This window comes from Neofelis nebulosa, chromosome 8 (genome assembly GCF_028018385.1).
Source record: "Neofelis nebulosa isolate mNeoNeb1 chromosome 8, mNeoNeb1.pri, whole genome shotgun sequence".
NCBI lineage: Eukaryota > Metazoa > Chordata > Mammalia > Carnivora > Felidae > Neofelis > Neofelis nebulosa.
This window is the reverse complement of record NC_080789.1, coordinates 118,797,964-118,816,868: the sequence shown is the minus strand read 5'-3', so window position 1 is coordinate 118,816,868 and position 18,905 is coordinate 118,797,964. Positions and strand designations below refer to the sequence as shown.

The window sequence follows — 18,905 nt, the reverse complement described above, 5'->3', positions numbered from 1 at the left end:
CATACAGTATCTACACTTTCAACTTTTTTTACGTTACGAAGTAAAAAGAATCAGTCATCACATAAAAAAAAATGTGTGGGCAAACCCCTTAGAAATGCCTTCAAATTGTTTTGCTTACAAAGTGTGAATTTTTATTTCATATTCAAATTTCTTCCCTATTAAACCATATGCATGCAATGGTGGTAGCATTTGTCTTATTTTAGTTCTCCAAGTGATAAAAGCCAACGTATAGGCATTTTCTTAAAGCATTAAAACAACCATGCATTTAAGAAACAAATAGATACAACAAATCTTGCTTTTTAAGTGCTTGGCCAAGTTTTGGGTTACTGTTTGAGATCACATACAAATTTTCTGTAGACTCACGTACTGAGTATGGAAGTTGATATGCAAGTGACTGGATATGTGTGGAGCATCCCTACAACAGATCCCAGCTGTGAACGTGTGCTCCTCTCCCCCCGTCTCTTGGCAGGCAGCCTGTTGGGTTCCCGTGCCCCCCGCCCCATCTCTTGCTTTATACCCGTGTTGCACAGTGTGTTTCTCTTTCATCAGAGAAGCTGGGTCAACACCTTTAATGTGCTGTGGGGATTTGTGGTACTTATTTGGATAATTTGTTATTATTTTAAAATACTTTTTAAAAAATATTTTCATTATGGGGTGCCTGGGTGGCTCAGTTGGTTGATGCTCCAACTTTGGCTCAGGTCATGATCTCCCAGTTCATGGGTTCAAGCCCCAGGCTCTGCACTGACAGCAGGGAGCCTGCTTCAGATTCTCTGCCTTCCTCTCTCTCTGCCCCTCCCCCCTTCTCAGAAATAAACTTTTAAAAAAATTAAATAAAAAAAATACTTTCATTATGATAAAAAGTAATTTTGGAAGAAATACATAATAAGGAGGTTAGATCCATTCAATTACTGTAGTTTTCTACATGCGAGTTTAGAGTATACTTGACAAGCGGAAATAAAATTTTTTGGTAAATATTTAAACATGACAGTAAAGGAAAAATAGTTTAACTTGAAAGAAATCTTGGTATATGAAAAACTACATTTCTGGATTCCTAATGGAAATTTCTCCTTATCCTAAGCCATTACCTGTCAGTAGAATATAAATTTGTAAGATCTTTTATGGCTTTTGAAGAGTTTTTAAGAATAGGTTTTATACACAAAACGTGACTAGATTACAATGTTCATCTTAATATACATTGTTTCCTTTTCTTTCTGAAAAAAGAAGCTGCTCTAGGAAGCATCATTTAAAACTTTTCCTCCAAAGTTCATTAAATACATGTAAAATAAAATAAGTATATTTTTTTGAGGAATTATCTACCATACTTCCTCATTAGGTTACTTGTCAAATGGTAAATCAGTGATCTGTGTCTTCTCAAGTTACTGATGATCAACATTCCCTGTGGCTTGCCACTAACTTTAACAAAAAAATCAACAGGATCGTTGATATCAGCTTTGAATAGAAAGTACAGGAGGAGGGGTGCCTGGGAGGCTCAGTCGGCTGAGCCTGGGCATCTGACTTCGGCCCAGGTCATGATCTTGAAATTCAGGAGTTTGAACCCCACATCAGGCTCTGTGCTGACAGCTCAGAGCCTGGAGCCTGCTTCGGATTCTGTGTCTCCCTCCCTCTCTGCCTCTCCCCTGCTTGTTCTCTCTCTCAGAAATAAGTGAACATTAAAACATAAGTACAGGAGGAAATAGATTTCAAATCATAAGTACTATTTTACATCAAGAGTTTAGATTTTACAACATGCATATAACCACCTTGTTTTCTTCATTTTTAGTTTTTAAAAATATTTACTTGCTTCGGTGGAATGTTATTACTAACAATACTATAGGTATGTAGAAAGAGAGCGCTTAACCGACTGAGCCACCCAGGCACCCTGTGAAAGAGAGCAAATGATAAAGTAAATGTAAAATATTAGCAACCGGAAAATTTGGGGAAAGGGCACCTGGGAGTTCTTTGTACTGTCCTTGCAACCTTTTAAATTTGGAGTTATTTCAAAATGAAAAATGGCACAGTTTCTTTTTTCTCTGTAATAATAAAAAAAACTCACCTTGAATAGTGATAGCACCTTAAATCCTAGATTTTCAACCTTGAAAACATGTTTCTTAGAATGAGTAACTTCTTCTCAGTGGTTTCTTTCCACTGTGAGCAATGTTTCCATAAATGAGTATACTCATGTGAGCAGTTGGCGAGTAGGATTCTTTTACTAAAGGCAGACATCAGGGAATAAATGTGTTTATGTGCTTCTTTCCCCTTGCAAATGTTCTGTTAACAGAATGTGTATGCATCTATTCACTATGTTTCACAACACGTTCAGGCAGCGTGGGCATTTTGAAATGTTTGAACCAGAAGAAACCTAAGTAGATCATCCATATTTCACAGATAAAAATGACTCGTTATGACTTGCTTGAAGTCACAGCCTGGTTAAACAAAGCCAGAACCCAAATCTGGGTCTTCTGATACATATCTGGGGCTTTTCTCACAAGCAAACAAATAAGAAAAGTTGAGAAGAACCAGGGACCTAACAAAATAATCTCTCATGCAGAAGAAAAGGGTGTTCCATTGATTTGAAAGAACGGGAGGAAGGAGGAAGAAAGGGAGGGAGGAAGGAGAAGAGAGAGAGATAGAGAGAGGCAATCTTTCACATGAAAAGCCAAGGGGCATCCATGTAAGGTAACAAAGAAGGAAACTAGAAAGAACAGTAGCACTGAGGCAGGTGGCAGTGGTAACAGATACTGTGACACTGGAGGAAGCAGAAAGCACCTAACAGGATAGATCTAGAACTAACTGATGGAACAACTGAAAAAGAAAATACAGCACGAGCAAAAAATTCCTAGGATGTGACTTCAGGGTTAGAATGGAAAGGCAGACAGACTCTTTGCTGTGCCCTAAAGGACAAAACTCTACCTTTTTGTCTATTTCTTCCTTCCCCAGGCCCACCTACTTTTAAACATACACATAGGAGGTGCTCCACGAATGTTTAAGGAATGTCAGTATGTGGCATCTTCTACAATGATCTATTCAGAATGCCACAAACCTAGGTGAATTCCTAATACCATCCTGCATCAAGTGGACTGTGTTTATAAAAATAAAAGATACTTGATTTATGACTTCCAAACAGCAAACACAAGAGAATAAATATTGAGGATCATTTATCCCAGCTGTTAAAATATTTATAGAATCTAAAATATGTGAAACTGCAGAGCAGTGTCAGATGGTTGACTTACCTACACAACAGACATATGACTTCATTTCATAGGTATAAATTCAGTGAAAGACTTGAATGCACCCTGTCGCTGCATACCCCCACCTTTTATAAAAGAAAAATACCATATGAGCCAAACTCCTTGATTGAAACCTTGGTGGTTTCAGGAAAATCTTTTTGAAACTTCATTCTTAGATAAATCTGTCAGACGGTAGTAGAAAAGTATTCTCCCACAGTAAAATGATAGAGTGATGCTTTCGGGGAGTAGGTAGCACCTGTCTTTTACATGGTGATGAAGTCTGCCTGTTTTTACAAATATGTGGAAATTTAATCAGTGTCTTCCTGAACAACCAATGGGTCAAAATGGAAATCAAAAGAAAAATCAAAGACCATCTTGAGACAAATGGAAATGAGACCACCACATACCAAGACTTATGGAATGCAACAAAGGCAGCTCTAAGCATCTTTAAGAAAAAAGATGGATCTCAAGTAAGCAAATCTAACTTGACACTTCAATGAAATATAAGAAGAAACAAGCTAAGCCCAAAGTTAAAAGGAAGGAAATAACAAAGATCAGAGCAGAAATAAATGAAATAAAGACTCAAAAGGCAATAGAAAAGAATAATGAAACCAGGAGCTGTGTTTTTTTAAAGATAAATAAAATTGACAAACCTTTACCTGGACTAATCAAGAAAAAACCAAAGAGGACTGACTCAAAAAATTAGGAATGAAAAAGAAAACATTACAGCTAGCTGATACCACAGAAATACAAAGGATGAAAAATATGGAAGAAATGGAAAAATTCTTAGAAACATACAACCTACCAAGACTGAATCATAAAGAAATAGAAAATATCACCAAGCCAATTACTGGTAAAGAGATTGAATCAGTAATCAAAAATCTCCTAACAAAGAAAAGTCCAGGACCATATGGCTTCATTGGTGAATTCTACCAAACGCTTAAGAATACCAATTCTCCTCAAACTCTTTCACAAAAGTAAAAGAGGTGGGAACTTCAACCTTATTTTACGAGGCAACCATTACCCTGATACCAAAACCAGGCAAGGACACTACAAGAAAATTACAGACCAATATCCCTGATGAACAGTAGATGCAAAAATCTTCAACAACATATTAGCAAACCAAATCTGACAATACATTAAAACGATCATACACCATAATCAAGTGGGATTTATTCCAGGGATACAAAGGTGTTTCAACATACACAAATCATTAATATGATACACCGAATTAACAAAATGAGGCAGAAAAGAGCTTTTGACAAAATTTAACATCCATTCATGGTGATAAGAAGTCTCAACAGGGGCGCCTGGGTGGCGCAGTCGGTTAAGCGTCCGACTTCAGCCAGGTCACGATCTCGCGGTCCGTGAGTTCGAGCCCCGCGTCAGGCTCTGGGCTGATGGCTCGGAGCCTGGAGCCTGTTTCCGATTCTGTGTCTCCCTCTCTCTCTGCCCCTCCCCCGTTCATGCTCTGTCTCTCTCTGTCCCAAAAATAAATTAAAAAAAAAAAAAAAAAAAAAACGTTAAAAAAAAAAAAAAAAAAAAGAAGTCTCAACAGGGGCACCTGGGTGGTTTAGTCAGTTATGCATCTGACTTCAGCTCAGGTCAGGATCTCATGGATTGTGGGTTTAAGCCCCACGTCGGGCTCTGTGCTGACAGCTCCAAGCCTGGAGCCTGCTTGAGATTCTGTCTCCCTCTCTCTCTGCCCCTCCCCTGCTCATGCTCTGTCTCTCTGTGTCTCCCCAAAATAAATACACATTAAAAAAGAATTTAAAAAGTCTCAACAAAGTGGGTAGAGAGGGAATGTACCTCAGCAGAATAAAGTCCACATTGGACAAACTCACAGCTAATATACTGAAAGGTGAAAAGCTGAGAGATTTTCCTGTATGATTATGAATAAGACAAGGATGCCTCCTCTAACCACTTTTTTCAACAATATATTGGAAATTCTTGCCAGAGCAATTAGGCAAACAAAAGAAATAAAAGGCATTCAAATTGGAAAGGAAGTAAAATCGTTTCTGTTTGCAGATGACATGAAATTTTATGTAGAAAACCCTAAAGACTACATCAAAAAATTGTTAGAACTAACAAATTCAGTAAAGCTGCAGAATACAAAACAGTATCGAAAAGTCAGCTCTATTTCTATACACTAACAACGATCTATCAGAAAGAAATGAATATGACAGTCCTTTAGCATCAAAAAGAATAAAATACTTAGGAATAAATTTAAGGAGGTGCAAGATCTGTATACTGTGAACTATAATACATTGAGGAAAGAAATTGTAGAGGGCACAAATAAATGGAAGAATTAATATTGTTTAAATGCCCAAAGCCATTTATAGGTACAGTACAGTCCTTAACAAAATTCTCATAACATTTTTCACAGAAATAGAGCAAACAATCTTCAAATTTGGGTAGAACCACAAAAGACCTCAAAAAACCAAAGCAATCTTAAGAAAGAACAAAGCTGGAGATAACCACGCATCCTGATTTCAAACTATATTATAAGGCATAGTACTCAAAACAGTGTGGTATTGGCATAAAAACAGACACATAAATCAATGGAACAACATAGAAAGCCCAGAAATGAACCCAATCATAGATGGTCAGTTGATTTTTGACAAGGGTCCCAAGAATTCACAATGGGGAAAGGATTGTCTCTTTAATAAACCGTGCTGGGAAAATTGGGAAGCCACATACAAAAGAATGAAGCTAGACTCCAATCTCACACCGTACACAAAGATCAACTCAAAATGGATTAAAGACTTGAACACAAGACCTGAAACTGTAAAACTCCTAGATGAAAACATAAGGGATAACTCCTTGGTATCATCCTTGGCCATAAGTTTTTGGATTTGACACTGAAAGCAAAGACAGCAAAAACAAGAAATAAACAAGTGGGAGTACGTCAAACAAAAAGCTTCTGCTCAGCAAAGGAAACCATCAACAAAATGAAAAGACAACCTATGAAATGGAAGGAAATATCTGCCAATCATATATTTGATAAAATATATATAGGACTCCTACAACTCAAGAGCAAAAAAAATCTGATTAAAACATGGGCAGAGGATCTGAGTAAACATTTTTCCAAAGAAGATGCACAAGTAGCCAACAGATACATGAAGAGGAGAATGCAAATCCAAACCACAGTGAGCTATCACCTCACACCTGTTAGAATGGCTATCATCAAAAAAGAGATAATAAGTGTTGGCAAAGATGTGGGAAAAAAGGGAATTCTTGCATTACTGGTGGGAATAGAAATCAGTGTAACTACTACAGAAAACAGTATGGAGGCTTCCCCCAAAATTAAAAATTGAACTGCCATATGATCTAGCTATCCAACTTGTGGGTATATATCCAAAGGAAATTAAAACAAGATCTCTAAAAGATGTCTGCACTCCCATTTCATTGCAGCATTACTGACAATAGTCAAGATATGGAAACAATCCAAGTGTCTGTCAAAAGATGAATGCATATAGAGTATTACACACACACACACACACACACACACACACACACACCACCACCCCATGGAATATTATTTAACCATGAGAAAGAAAGAAAACCTGTTAATTATGACAACATAGATGGAAACGTAAGGGTATTATGCTAAGTGAAAATTGGAGACTAGAATGGTGGTTACCAGTGTCTGGGAGTTGGGGGAAATGGGGAGATGTTGGTCAAAGAGTACAGTTGCAGTTTGAAGATGAGTAAGTTCTAGGGACCTAATATACAATATGTTGATTAGTCAATAAAACTGTGCCATATTCTTGACAGTTCCTAAGAGAATAGATCTTAAATGTTCTCGCCACAAAAAAGCAATGGTAGTTATGTGATGAGGTGTTAGCTGATTCCATGATGATACTCATTTTGTAATATGTAAGTATATCAAGTCAATACATCATACACCTTGAACTTATACCATGTTATATGTCCATTATATCTCGGTAATGCTGGGAGAAGAAAAAGAAGATAATTTCCCCAGGAAAGTCACTTAGAAGCCAGCTTCAGGAATGAATTCCATTTTTAATTTTGTGAAGATTTTGTTTTTAAGTAATCTATACACCCAAAGTGGGGCTCAAGCTTAAGAGACACATGCTCTATCAATTGAGCCAGCCAACCACCCCCAGGAATAAATTCCTAAGGAAGATAGAGATAGCACATGACCAGGAGGACATGTAAAAACAAATGAGAAAGAGACAAAGAAACCAAAGTCATCCTAACATGAAGGATGTTTTTAGTGAAGTCCCTGAGCTTTTCCTCTAACTCTGATCTCTACCTCCACAAATCTTTGCCCACATCACAAAAGCTGACAGTGGTGTGATGGTATTTCTGTGCCCAAGAAGAAGTTAAATTATGTTTATTATTATGTCTCAGAATAATGACACAATAGCTGGCAGGTGTTGTGTAATATGGGCTAAGCATAGATCTACCATATTTCCCCCCAAAAGTATCCTCTTAAGTAGTTTAAGATCTAATCAAATAAATGCGAATACAACAATACATGGTCATTTTCACCTATCAAAAATATCAGAAAAAAATTTTAATGAGAATATGCAGTGCTGGTGAGGATACAGCAAGATAGGAATGTGTATGCAGGGCTGATTAGAAAGCACATTGCGGCAAGCTTAGAAAAAAATCAATCTAGAAATACACATATGGAGCCTGTAAAATAATCACACTAGTTGATCAGCTAATCTGTCCTAAAGATAAAATCCAAAATCCAGAAAAGCTTGGCGCACAAGGATATACATCAGAACACTATTTAAAATAGATAAAAGGGGGCACCTGGGTGACTCAGATGGTGGTGCTTGCGATTCTTGATCATGAGTTCAAGCCCCACGTTGGTTATAGAGACTACTTTAAAAATGAAAATAAATAAAATAAGTAATCCAAAATGTCCCAAATAAGAGAACTGAATAGAAAACTACAGGATACAATGTCATGTAGCCATTCAAATAATGGTCATGAAAATCCATTAATTACATGTTCTCCATTCCATTTTGTCAAAGGAAATAAAGTTAAAATCAAATAAATAGTATGTTTTTTGTTATTAAAAATATCATACATAGGAAAAGATTCTACTAAATGGTAAGATAGTATTTAGAGCAGATGAATTTGTGTGTGAATTTTGAGGTCATTAAGACTCCATTAAGGTGTTTCCATATTTAAAATTTATAATTTTTTTAATGTTTATTTCTTTTTGAGAGACATAGAGCACAAGCGGGGGAGGAGCAGAGAAAGGGAGACAGAATCTGAAACGGGCTCTAGGCTCTGAGCTGTCAGCACAGAGCCCGACATGCAGCTTCAACTCACGAGCCATGAGATCATGACCTGAGCTGGAGTTGGGCGCTTAACCAACAGGCCATCCAGGCGCTTCTCCATATTTTAACTTTTATATGAGCACATTTGTAATCAGAAGCTAAGGATTACCCATGCACACATGATTTATTATTTTCACCCCAATCCTCTTCTACCTAGCAAATAGCTTTTCCACACAACTTTTAACAAAAGGAACCCAGAAAACTCATTATATTCATTTGTTGGAGCTGCCATAAAATATCACAGAGTGGGGACCTTCAGCAATAGAATATTTCCTCACAGTTCTGGAGGCTAGAAGTCTAAGATGAAAGCAGGGACAGGTTTGGTCTCTCCTGAGGCCTGTCTCCTGGACTTGCAGATGGCTGTCTTCTCCCTGTGACCTCACTTGACCTTGACTGTGTGCAGTCTCCTCCCGGGGGTCTTTTCCTCTTCATATAAGAACACCAGTCCTATGGGATTTGGGCCTTGCCCTTATGACCTCCTTTAACTTTAATTACCTCCCTAATATCCCTATCTCCAAATGCAGTCACATTGGATATTAGGGCTTTAGCATATAAATTTGGGGATTGGGGGACACAGTTTACTCCTTAACACATGGTTATCTATTTAACATGGCTGCTCTCCCTAGATACAGAGGTGAATAATATAGAGGTGAGTAAAAGTGTTTGTCCTCTTGGAGGTCCCATTCTAATGAGACAGGGAGAATAATAAACAAGAAAAAATTCTAGAAATACTTTGAAAGAATTTAAAACATGGCGGCAAGGATAGAGCGTGACCAGCTGAGGAAGGGAGGGTTGCTAAATTAGTCTGGGCAATGGGGGAAGGACTCTCGGAGGAGGTGAGACCTGAATGATTAGAGTCCAGCCTCTCTTGCGTGGCAATCTATGATGAGGTCTATGCTAAGATTCCTACCTACCTTAGAAGCCACAGGGAAGCTTGTAGCCTCTAAGTCTATGGCAGCCCCTTTCCCATGCTACTCTGTGAGACTGAGAACTCCACTTAGGCATGGAGAATCTCTCCTGTGGTGACACTTTAGCCCTGTGTATTTAAGCATGCTGTCTAGGCCAAAGCTATGCGGAGGGGGGCACCTTCCATGGGCTTTCTTGCCACTGTGACCTTTTCATAGCTCACACTAAAAACTCAATGAAAAACAAGCAAGAACTTGACTCAGGCATGAGGCTTCCTAACATCCAAGTCTTCTGATTTCCCTCACCTCCTTGATTTATATTTAAATAATTATTCATCTGTCCTTCTCAAAAAGGAACTTGGGCCATTTGAACAGAGTGGGGATTATATCTGCTAAACAGTTTATTGCAGTTAAGAACTACTCATCTTCTGCTTTGAATGTATTTGTAACACACAGGGCATAGCAGAGGACTTTCTGAAGAGTTACGTGAGCTTCGTTTCTCCACTTAGACTTAAAAACAACTAAGTATTTGGGGGTCGTAACTGCTATAAAAATATATATTCTATTGTTTTAGACGTGATCATTTTGCTAAAATGCTTCATAAATCCTGAGTAATAGCATGCTTTTTCCACTGACTTGCCTGGAGTCCATAATACTAACATGTATCTTCAAGGGGAGCCCATTGTTTTCCAAGTTACTCATCTCTGCTGTGTATGACCTGCCAGGAAAGAATTCCCCAGATTTTGACACAGGCAAATAGAAATGACAAATGCATTGATTTAGATATTAACCTTATGTGCTTTCTATACAAAACACACAAAACCTCTTTTGAACTTTGCAGTTGCCATTTAAGCTATAATATGCTGTCAGCCTAATGTGTCTACTGGTAAAGTAATTCTGGGTCTGTGTATTGCTCCCAAGGTTACCTTCAAATGAAAAAGCTGTGAAACTTTTAGACATTGTTTCCATTTTTATGTACTGGATTAACTAAATGACTTTCAGGTGATCTACCTTTTAGACCAATGGGCACTGCCCAATTGTTACGTATTAGATTTTGTCTTACTTAAAAGTATACATTTATTTTTCTGGGTGACACCCTTGAAATGAGATTTCAATTTCATAAGGCTCCAAAATACTGATTAAAGGTTTTGACTTATCAGATGACCCACCTGCCATTGATGGAATTAAATTCCTCCATGAAGTTGCTGGAAATAAATTCTCTTTCTCTGAACTCCTTATGGTACTACATTGTGCATATCACTTATCTATTATATGCTACCTTGAATTTTGAATATTTACTAACTCTATAACTCAAGTTATATTTTAAATCCACTGAGGACAGGGAGTTTGTGTTAAACAGCTCTTTATCACCCATCACTGTGCCTTCTTATAAGATGTTTAATGAAAATATTTCATGAATTAAAGAATATATTAAAATAATAATGAAAATGTCCTGTCACTTTAATTTGTGAATGGTGCAGAGTATTCTGCCTGAGTCGGAAGTTATTTGATACACTTCCCAGTGATAGTTGCTTTATCACCTGAGAACTGGTGAGTGCCAAGCAGGTGAGCGTCTCTATGTGTCGTTGTGCACAGGTCATGCCTGTCCTCTTACAGACTGTGGCACTGGGGTAGGGGCACAGTGTGAGGGCAAAGTCATAGAAATGGAGCGACAGCATAATTCTTCATGTCCCTTTTGCAGAATAGATCAGCAACCATGTTGTGCTGGCACCGTGATCTTGCAGTAATTGTTATTCATTGTTTTTATTTTATGCATCTTATAGTATACTCAACAGCAACTGGTTATTAATGTACCAGATATTTTTACTTTGTTAGATAGAGTTTGTTACCTCCATTTAGTAAATGAGACAGTGGGAGCTCATAGAGTAAAAAACAAACAAAGAAACAAAATCCAAAGGATTATATGGCTAGTTAAGAGACAGAGCCCAGATATGAACCCAGGTGTTCTTGGTTCTCAATCCTTTGATTCCTGTGAGTCACAGATGTCCACCCTACTAACAATGTAAATGGCATCATGACTGAGAAGTTAAGTAAATGTTCTTGAGAGATCCATTCCTGAAGCTAGATAAAAGCCTTCAATAAGAGGCAGTATAACTCTAAGATATACCTAATTAATATTCTATAAATTCTGTAGCATACCTTTTTTTTAACGTTTATTTATAATTGAGAGACAGAGAGAGACAGAGCATGAGCAGGGGAGGGGCAGAGACAGGGAGACACAGAATCTGAAGCAGGTTCCAGTCTCTGAGCTGTCAGCACAGAGCCCGACCCGGGGCTCGAACTCACAAACCGAGAGATCATGACCTGAGCCGAAGTCGGAAGCTTAACCGACTGAGCCACCCAGGCGCCCCTAGAGGATACCTTTATTACTGCTCATTAACAACATATTTTCTTGCATTTTGAAAGCTTAAGGTGTCTATAATTCTGGTATAGAGACTAGAAACTATTATTATTACCCTGAATCAGCACTGCCTTTAATGAACTTTGGGGAAAGAAAAATAAAATGATACCCTCACTTTAAGGACAATGTCATAGGAAGCAATTTATTATATTATGTATAAAATAGAGTTTTGGGTAATTACTGTCAAGCTACATATCATTCATAAATTTTTAGTGAATTTTTTCTATGAATCCTGTCCTGTTATAGAATGAATACCTAAATGAGGATGTTAATGCCAGAGTTATTGAATATGAAGATAACCGGCCCCTCCTAGATATGTTTCTGCAGAAGCCGATGGGTCTACTGTCCCTACTTGATGAAGAAAGTAGATTTCCCAAGGCCACCGACCAGACTCTTATAGGTGAGTTTTAAGTCCAGCATGTCTGCATAGTTTTGTGCTGTAGTCCTATAACGTTCTCAGTGACTTAAAAAGAATGTTGTTTCATTATCTGGGAGAAAATAGCTATTGCAAAGCCTGCATGTGTAACTTTAAAGAAGAGGCTTTGGATCTAATATCTGGACCAGTGAATGTTTATAGTAGGGTGAAATATTTAATGATGAATTAAACAAGTTTGGATATTGGACTTCTCCATACATTATGGTAGAGTCCCAATTACAGGATATTGTATTAGAAATAATCTTAGAAATTATCCACCCCCCCCAAAAAAAAATTATCCAGCCCCTAATTAGAAATTAGAGGGCAGGGCAAAGGGCCAGCTGTAGAATTTGAAAAGAGACAGCTAATGGGAAGGAAATAAATTTGTCTGCGATGTTCTGGTCACTTGTCTAATACAATGAAATAGACTCAAACACCTTAATAATCTCTAATTACAGTACATTAATAGATATTCATAATAATCCTGGGTCATCAAAGAAAGCATAAACATATTCATTTTTTTCTGTTTGAGAAGGCACAGATAGGTATCCTATATTTAAAAGATGATCAACTAAAATGGTTAAAAGAAAATGTCTTACTCCTGAGATTAAAAAAAAAAAAACCTTAGCTTGTTCAGGTGAAAAATAATTTTTTTTAATGTGGAAATACCATATTCCCTGTTGGTAGGAGATATTGATTATGTATAATAAATATTTGCAGAAAATTGGGATTCACATTTCTCTCATTTACTTTGGGTGATAGACTCTGTTCTTATGATTAAGTCTGTGATGTCACTTCCTGCTGACTCACTGATTGGTTAATTCTCTCCTCTAATTGGACCATGCTAGTGAAAAACAAAATAACCCCAGAGTTGTGGGAAAAAATTGTTTCATAGCAGTTACTTGATTTTGAGGTTAAAATGTCCTTTCTAGGACATGAGCAAAAAGTTCTCTGAAGGTGGCAAAATTGTTAAAGGGATGTAACTGCCTTTATGATCCTACATTTTTCCCATGTAATGAATAATAACTTACAGCTCCCCTGATAGAAAGGAGAGCCAGAATGCCAGATTCCTAAGCTCATCACTTCACTTCAAACTGGGTTTCACAAACCTCTTTGATCAGTTAATCTCAGGTAGTTTCCTTCCTCTCTACCCATGGTTCACAAAATGTGGTCCCCAGACCAAGAACATCAGTATCATCTGGGAACTTGGTATAAATGTGACTTCTTGGATTCCCTCCACTCTCAGACCTACTAAGTCAGAAGCTTTGTGTTTTAATAGGCCCTCCAGGGAGTTCCAGTGCTTACTAAGGTTTAAGAACTGCTCTAAATCATAATGGAATGGTTAAATTCATGACCTTCGGTTTTGCTCCACCATTTATATCCCAAATCTGGGTTTATCAACTATGTAAAATTGTTTTTTCCACTGCACACTGTCCATTTTATGGTGAAAGAGATGATTCTGTCAATAAGTATTTTTGAGGATCTCCTACATGGCTTGATATTGGGGTTCAACTTTTTTTCTACAGAAAAATTTGAAGGTAACCTGAAATCACAGTACTTCTGGAGGCCCAAAAGAATGGAACTTAGTTTTGGAATTCACCATTATGCGGGAAAGGTAAGAACTTTGAAGAATTAGGACTGAGTTTCTCTTAGCCTTTCATCAAATAATAGTGGTGAACATGAAAATTATGGCCAAAAATATTTACAGATGGTTATAATAAGATAGCCATTTGTTTCTGCCCCAATCTGGCCTTGACTCTGTTCTCCAACCTCCTACAATCTGTGTGATCCACTGCCAGCTACTCCCACTCCAGGGCATCTACCCCTAGCATATATCCTGCAAAGGTTAAAAAAAAAAATCCTTCTCCTAGTTTGACAAACACATTGTTGTAGTTTTTCTAGAGGAATTTGTATTAAGAAACTAAGGGAAAACAAGAAAGAAAAGAAAGAGACAAGCTTCAAAGCACCATGTTTCTAATCCTAAAATCTGGCTTTGGGTGACATTGGCTGCCAACGGGAACCTACTTTTTCCTTCTTTTAATGATAGCTGACAGCCTTTTCTATAAACTGCCTTTTTCAAACTTGAGGTGGGTCTCTGTCCACTGCAGCCTTTGTCTCTCCTCCCTCCCAACAGGAGAAAGTGCCAAATTTCCAACATAATAAACAAGAGGAATCAGACCTCTTTTATCATTCCAACCCAAATAAAATCAGCAAGACGCAAATTTTTCTCTGACAAAATATAGTGTAAACCTGGAGAAGGTTGCTTTTCCAACCAAGTTGTAACGGACTACCATTCTAAATCTTTGTATACCTGTTGCTCAGCACAGAGGAAATTCTCAGTAAATACCAAGTGATGATTCTGCTGCTACTGCTGCTGCTGATGATAGTGACGATGACAATGAGGATGATGTTGGTTGTGATACTGATGATAACATACTTTATCAACAGGTCCTCTATAATGCAAGTGGGTTCTTAGCTAAAAATAGAGACACTCTTCCAACAGATATTGTGCTGCTTTTGAGATCATCCGAAAACAGCGTAATTCGGCAACTGGTCAGTCACCCTCTGACAAAAACAGGTAAGCTAAGGCAGTTTCCTTTAAAAAAAATTTTTTTTAATGTTTGTTATTTTTGAGAGACAGAGACAGAGACAGAGAAACAGAGACCAAGCAGGGAAGGGGCAGAGAGAGAGGGAGAGGCACAGGATCAGAGGCAGGCTCCAGGCTCTGAGCTGTCAGCACAGAGCCCGATGCGGGGCTCGAACTCACAAACCGCGAGATCATGACCTGAGCTGTAGACGGCCGCTTAACTGACTGAGCCACCCAGGTGCCCCAAGGCAGTTTCCTTTAACTGAGAAGCTTCCTCAGGCCCAATCAAGTAGTTTCTGACTGTGATTTTCATGAGTATAATCCTCCATTGTTTATGTTGGTTTGTTTTCAGCTCACTAAATACACATTTATTAATATCTCCTGTCCAAATTGTCTGAAGAAAATGTAAAAATGAATGTAAACAAACTAGGTTTGCATTAAAACAAAGTATTTGAAGCACTAGCCAGAAAATATGATGGTATTTTAGCTACTCACTAGAAGAATATGCTGATTTCTGAAGAGTTCAAAATCACCTGTTTCAGGACTGGGTGGCTTTTGGGTGGTACTTTAAGACTCTACAGGTTTAGTGAGATTTGCCTTATTGATTAAAAACTTACATCCATAGACATACTTGCATTTGCTTTTAAGTAGGTAAAAATGTGGTTTGGGTTGGTTTTTATTTATCAGATTTTGTTTTATTATTTTGCATTTCTTTTTATGGCTTTATTGAGGTATAACTGACATACAATAAATAGCATATGTTTAGACAGTAAAACAAGATGAGGTTTTGACATATATAAACACCTGTAAAACCAAAAGCATATTCATCATCCCCGATCATTTTTCCTTGTGACTCTGTAATCCTTCCTACCACTCCTCCTGACCCCTGTCCAGTTGTTCTAGCACCATTTGTTGAAAGGATTCTTCTTCCCCCCATTAAATTGCTTGGACAGCCTGTTGAAAATCAATTGACTATATATGTATAGATCTATTTCTGGACTTTCTATTGTGTCGCACTGATACTACACTTCTTGATTACTGTAGCTTTATAAAAAATAATTGAAATCAGGTGGTATAAGCTACCCAATTTGTTCTTTTTCACAGTTGTCGAGGCAATTATAACTCCTTTGCTTTTCCATATAAATTTTAGAATAAGCTTGTCAATTTCTACCCAAAATCCTGTTGAGACTTTGATTGGGATGTACCTGGAGCTATAAATTAATTTTAGTCTAATTCGTATCTTCACAATATTGAGGATTGGGGTTAGGAATTCAACATATTAATTTTGGAGGGACACAATTCAGCCCATAACAACAGCCATATTGGATCATCCTACAGAAATCTTTGGGTTACAGTGATCTTGAGAAAGTCTTCCAATCAGGGAGCACAATATAGCTCTCCATTTATTTAAGTCTTCTTTAATTTCTCTCTGTAATACTTTGTAGATTTCAGTGTGTGTGAGTCTTGCATATCTTTTGTCAGATTATCTGCTAGTATATCAGATTTCATGCTATTATAAACGGTAACTTATTTCAAATTCTGTTTGTTGCTAGTATAGAGAAATACAGTTGATTTTTCTGCATTGATCTTTTGCCCTACAATGTTGCTAGATTCATTTATTAGCTTAGCTTTTTTTAGTAAATTTTATATAGAATGATCTATATAGACCATCTATGTAGATGATCATGTCATCTGTGAAAAAAGTTTGCCCTTTCTTCTGCATGTCTTCATCTTGCCTGGCTGCCCTGGGTAGATTCACCAATGCAATATTGAACATAAGTGGTAAGAGTAAACATTCCAGCCTTATTCCTGATCTCAGAGGGAGATCTCAGTTTTTCCCCAGTAACTATGATGTTAGCTGTAGGTCTTTCATAGATGTCCTTTATCAGTAGGAGGAAGTTCTTTCCATTCCTAGTTTTCTGAATATTTATCAAGTATGCATCTTTGAATTTTGTCAGATGCTTTTTCTGTATCTATTGAGATGATCATTCGTTTGTTTATTTTTTAATTTATAAATATGGTGAATTACATTGATTGATTTTTGAATGTTATGCCAACTTTTTATTCCTGGGAAAAACCTGACATGGTCGTGATACATTGGACGTTTATGTATGGCTAGATTCAATTTGCTAACATTTTGTTAAGAATTTTTGTATCTATGTCCATGAGGGATATTGGGCTATTGTTTTCTTGTAATTTTTTTCTAATTTTGGGATCAGAGTAATACTGGCCTCATAGAATGGGTTAGAAGTATTGCTTCCTCTTCAATTTTCAGGAAGAGTATTATTTATTTCTAAATTCCTTTGTGGAACTCATCAGTGAAGCCATCTGGGCCTGAAGAGTTTCTGTGAGAAGGTTTTTAACTACAAATTCAATCAATTTGTTAACAGATATAAGGATATTTAAGTTATCTAATTTTTTAAATGAGCTTTATAGTAGATTGTGTCTTTTAAGAAATTTATTTCATCTGGTAGTCATATTTATTGACATAAAGTTGATTATAATGTTCCCTTATTATCCTTTAATATCTATAGATGTTGAAGTTTTATCAGCACTCTCATTCCCAATATGGATCTTTTGTGTTGTCTTTCACTTTATTCTTGATAGATTTTCTAGATATTTATCAATTGTATTGATCTTCTCAAAGAGCTAGCAAATAGTATATAGTTTCATTGATTTTCTCCCTTGGCTTTGCTTTCTATTTTGTTGATGTCTCTTTCTTTTTCTTTCTTTCTTTCTTTCTTGCTTGCTTTCTTGCTTTTTTTCTTTCTGGCTTTTGTCATTTTTGTTTCCTTTCCTCTGTTTATTTTGGGTTTTATTTTCTCTTCTTTTTCAAATTTCTAAGGTGAGAACTTAGGTAATTGATTTAAGAAAACATTTCTTCTTTTCTAATATAAGTACTTGCATCGATTATTTGTAAGTATTATATTTAAATTCTAAAAATATTGGTATTTTCCATATCTTTGTGTTGTAGCCTTTTAATTTATTTATTTTTTTTGTAGCCTTTTAATTTAATTCCATAGTGCTCAGAACGCATTATTTGTATGATTTAATCCATTTAAATTTAATGAGATATGTTTTATGGCCCAGAAGATGGTATACCTTGTTTTACATTTCATTTATACTTGAAAATAATGTGTAGTCCACTGTGTTGGATGGAGAGTTATATAAATGTCAGTTAGGTCAGCTTGGTTGATAGTGTTGGTCAATGCTCAAGTCTTCTGTATCCCTACTGGTTGTCTCTCTCCTGGTTCTACCAGTTCTTGAAAGAGGAGTTTTGAAATATCTGATTATAATTGTCAATTTATCTATTTTTTCTTTCATTCCTATCAGGTTTTGTTTCATGTATTTTTCAGATCTTTTATTGGACATATAAACATTTAGAATTATTATATCTTCTTGATCAGTGGACCCCTTTATTTATTATTAAATGTCCCTTTTTATCCTTGGTAATATTCTTTGCTCTGAAATCTACTTTGCCTGATATTAATATGGAGACTCCAGCTTTCTTATGACTAGTGGTTGAATGGTATATCTTTTTTTATACTTTCAACCTCAACTTAGTTTTGTGTTTATATTTAACCTTTTTTTTTAGACAGCATGCAGTTGGACCTTCCTTTTTTAAATGCCTACAATCTCTGCCTTGTAATTGAGGTGATCATGCCATTTATATTTAATGTGATTATTGATATGGTTGGGTTTGACTCCACCATTTGCTGTTTGTTTTCTACTGTTACATCTGTTATTTTCCATACTCTTCATCTGGATTCCCCCCCTTGCATTACAGCATAAAACCTCGTAGGCAGAAAGCTGGAGTAATCATAGGGCTCACCTCATTTGTTTCCCCTTGCTGAGGGATCAATGTCCTGGACTGCTTCATGCACAGTATTTAAAAACTGTTATACGTTGACAAACATGGTATGAGTCTTTTTATATAAGCTACTTAGAGCAGTCAAAATCATAGAGACAGCAGAATGGTGGTTGCCAGGAGTTGGAGGTGGAGGCAATGGGGAGTTGGTATTTAA

At 36.8% G+C, this 18,905-nt stretch overlaps 1 protein-coding gene across 6 annotated transcripts in view; it reads left to right on the top strand.

Moving 5' to 3' along the window:
* Window positions 1-18,905, top strand: part of MYO3A (myosin IIIA) — a 254,494-nt gene that overhangs the window by 165,990 nt on the left and 69,599 nt on the right. For 4 of the 6 annotated variants that reach the window (XM_058681663.1, XM_058681665.1, XM_058681662.1 and 1 more), the window contains exons 20-22: window positions 12,125-12,278; window positions 13,820-13,908; window positions 14,742-14,871. In XM_058681663.1, the coding sequence (XP_058537646.1) occupies window positions 12,125-12,278; window positions 13,820-13,908; window positions 14,742-14,871 (373 nt within the window). Of the gene's footprint in view, window positions 1-10,616; window positions 10,707-12,124; window positions 12,279-13,819; window positions 13,909-14,741; window positions 14,872-18,905 lie in introns of all 6 variants that reach the window. The other 2 variants (XM_058681668.1, XM_058681666.1) reach the window with 2 other exon arrangements.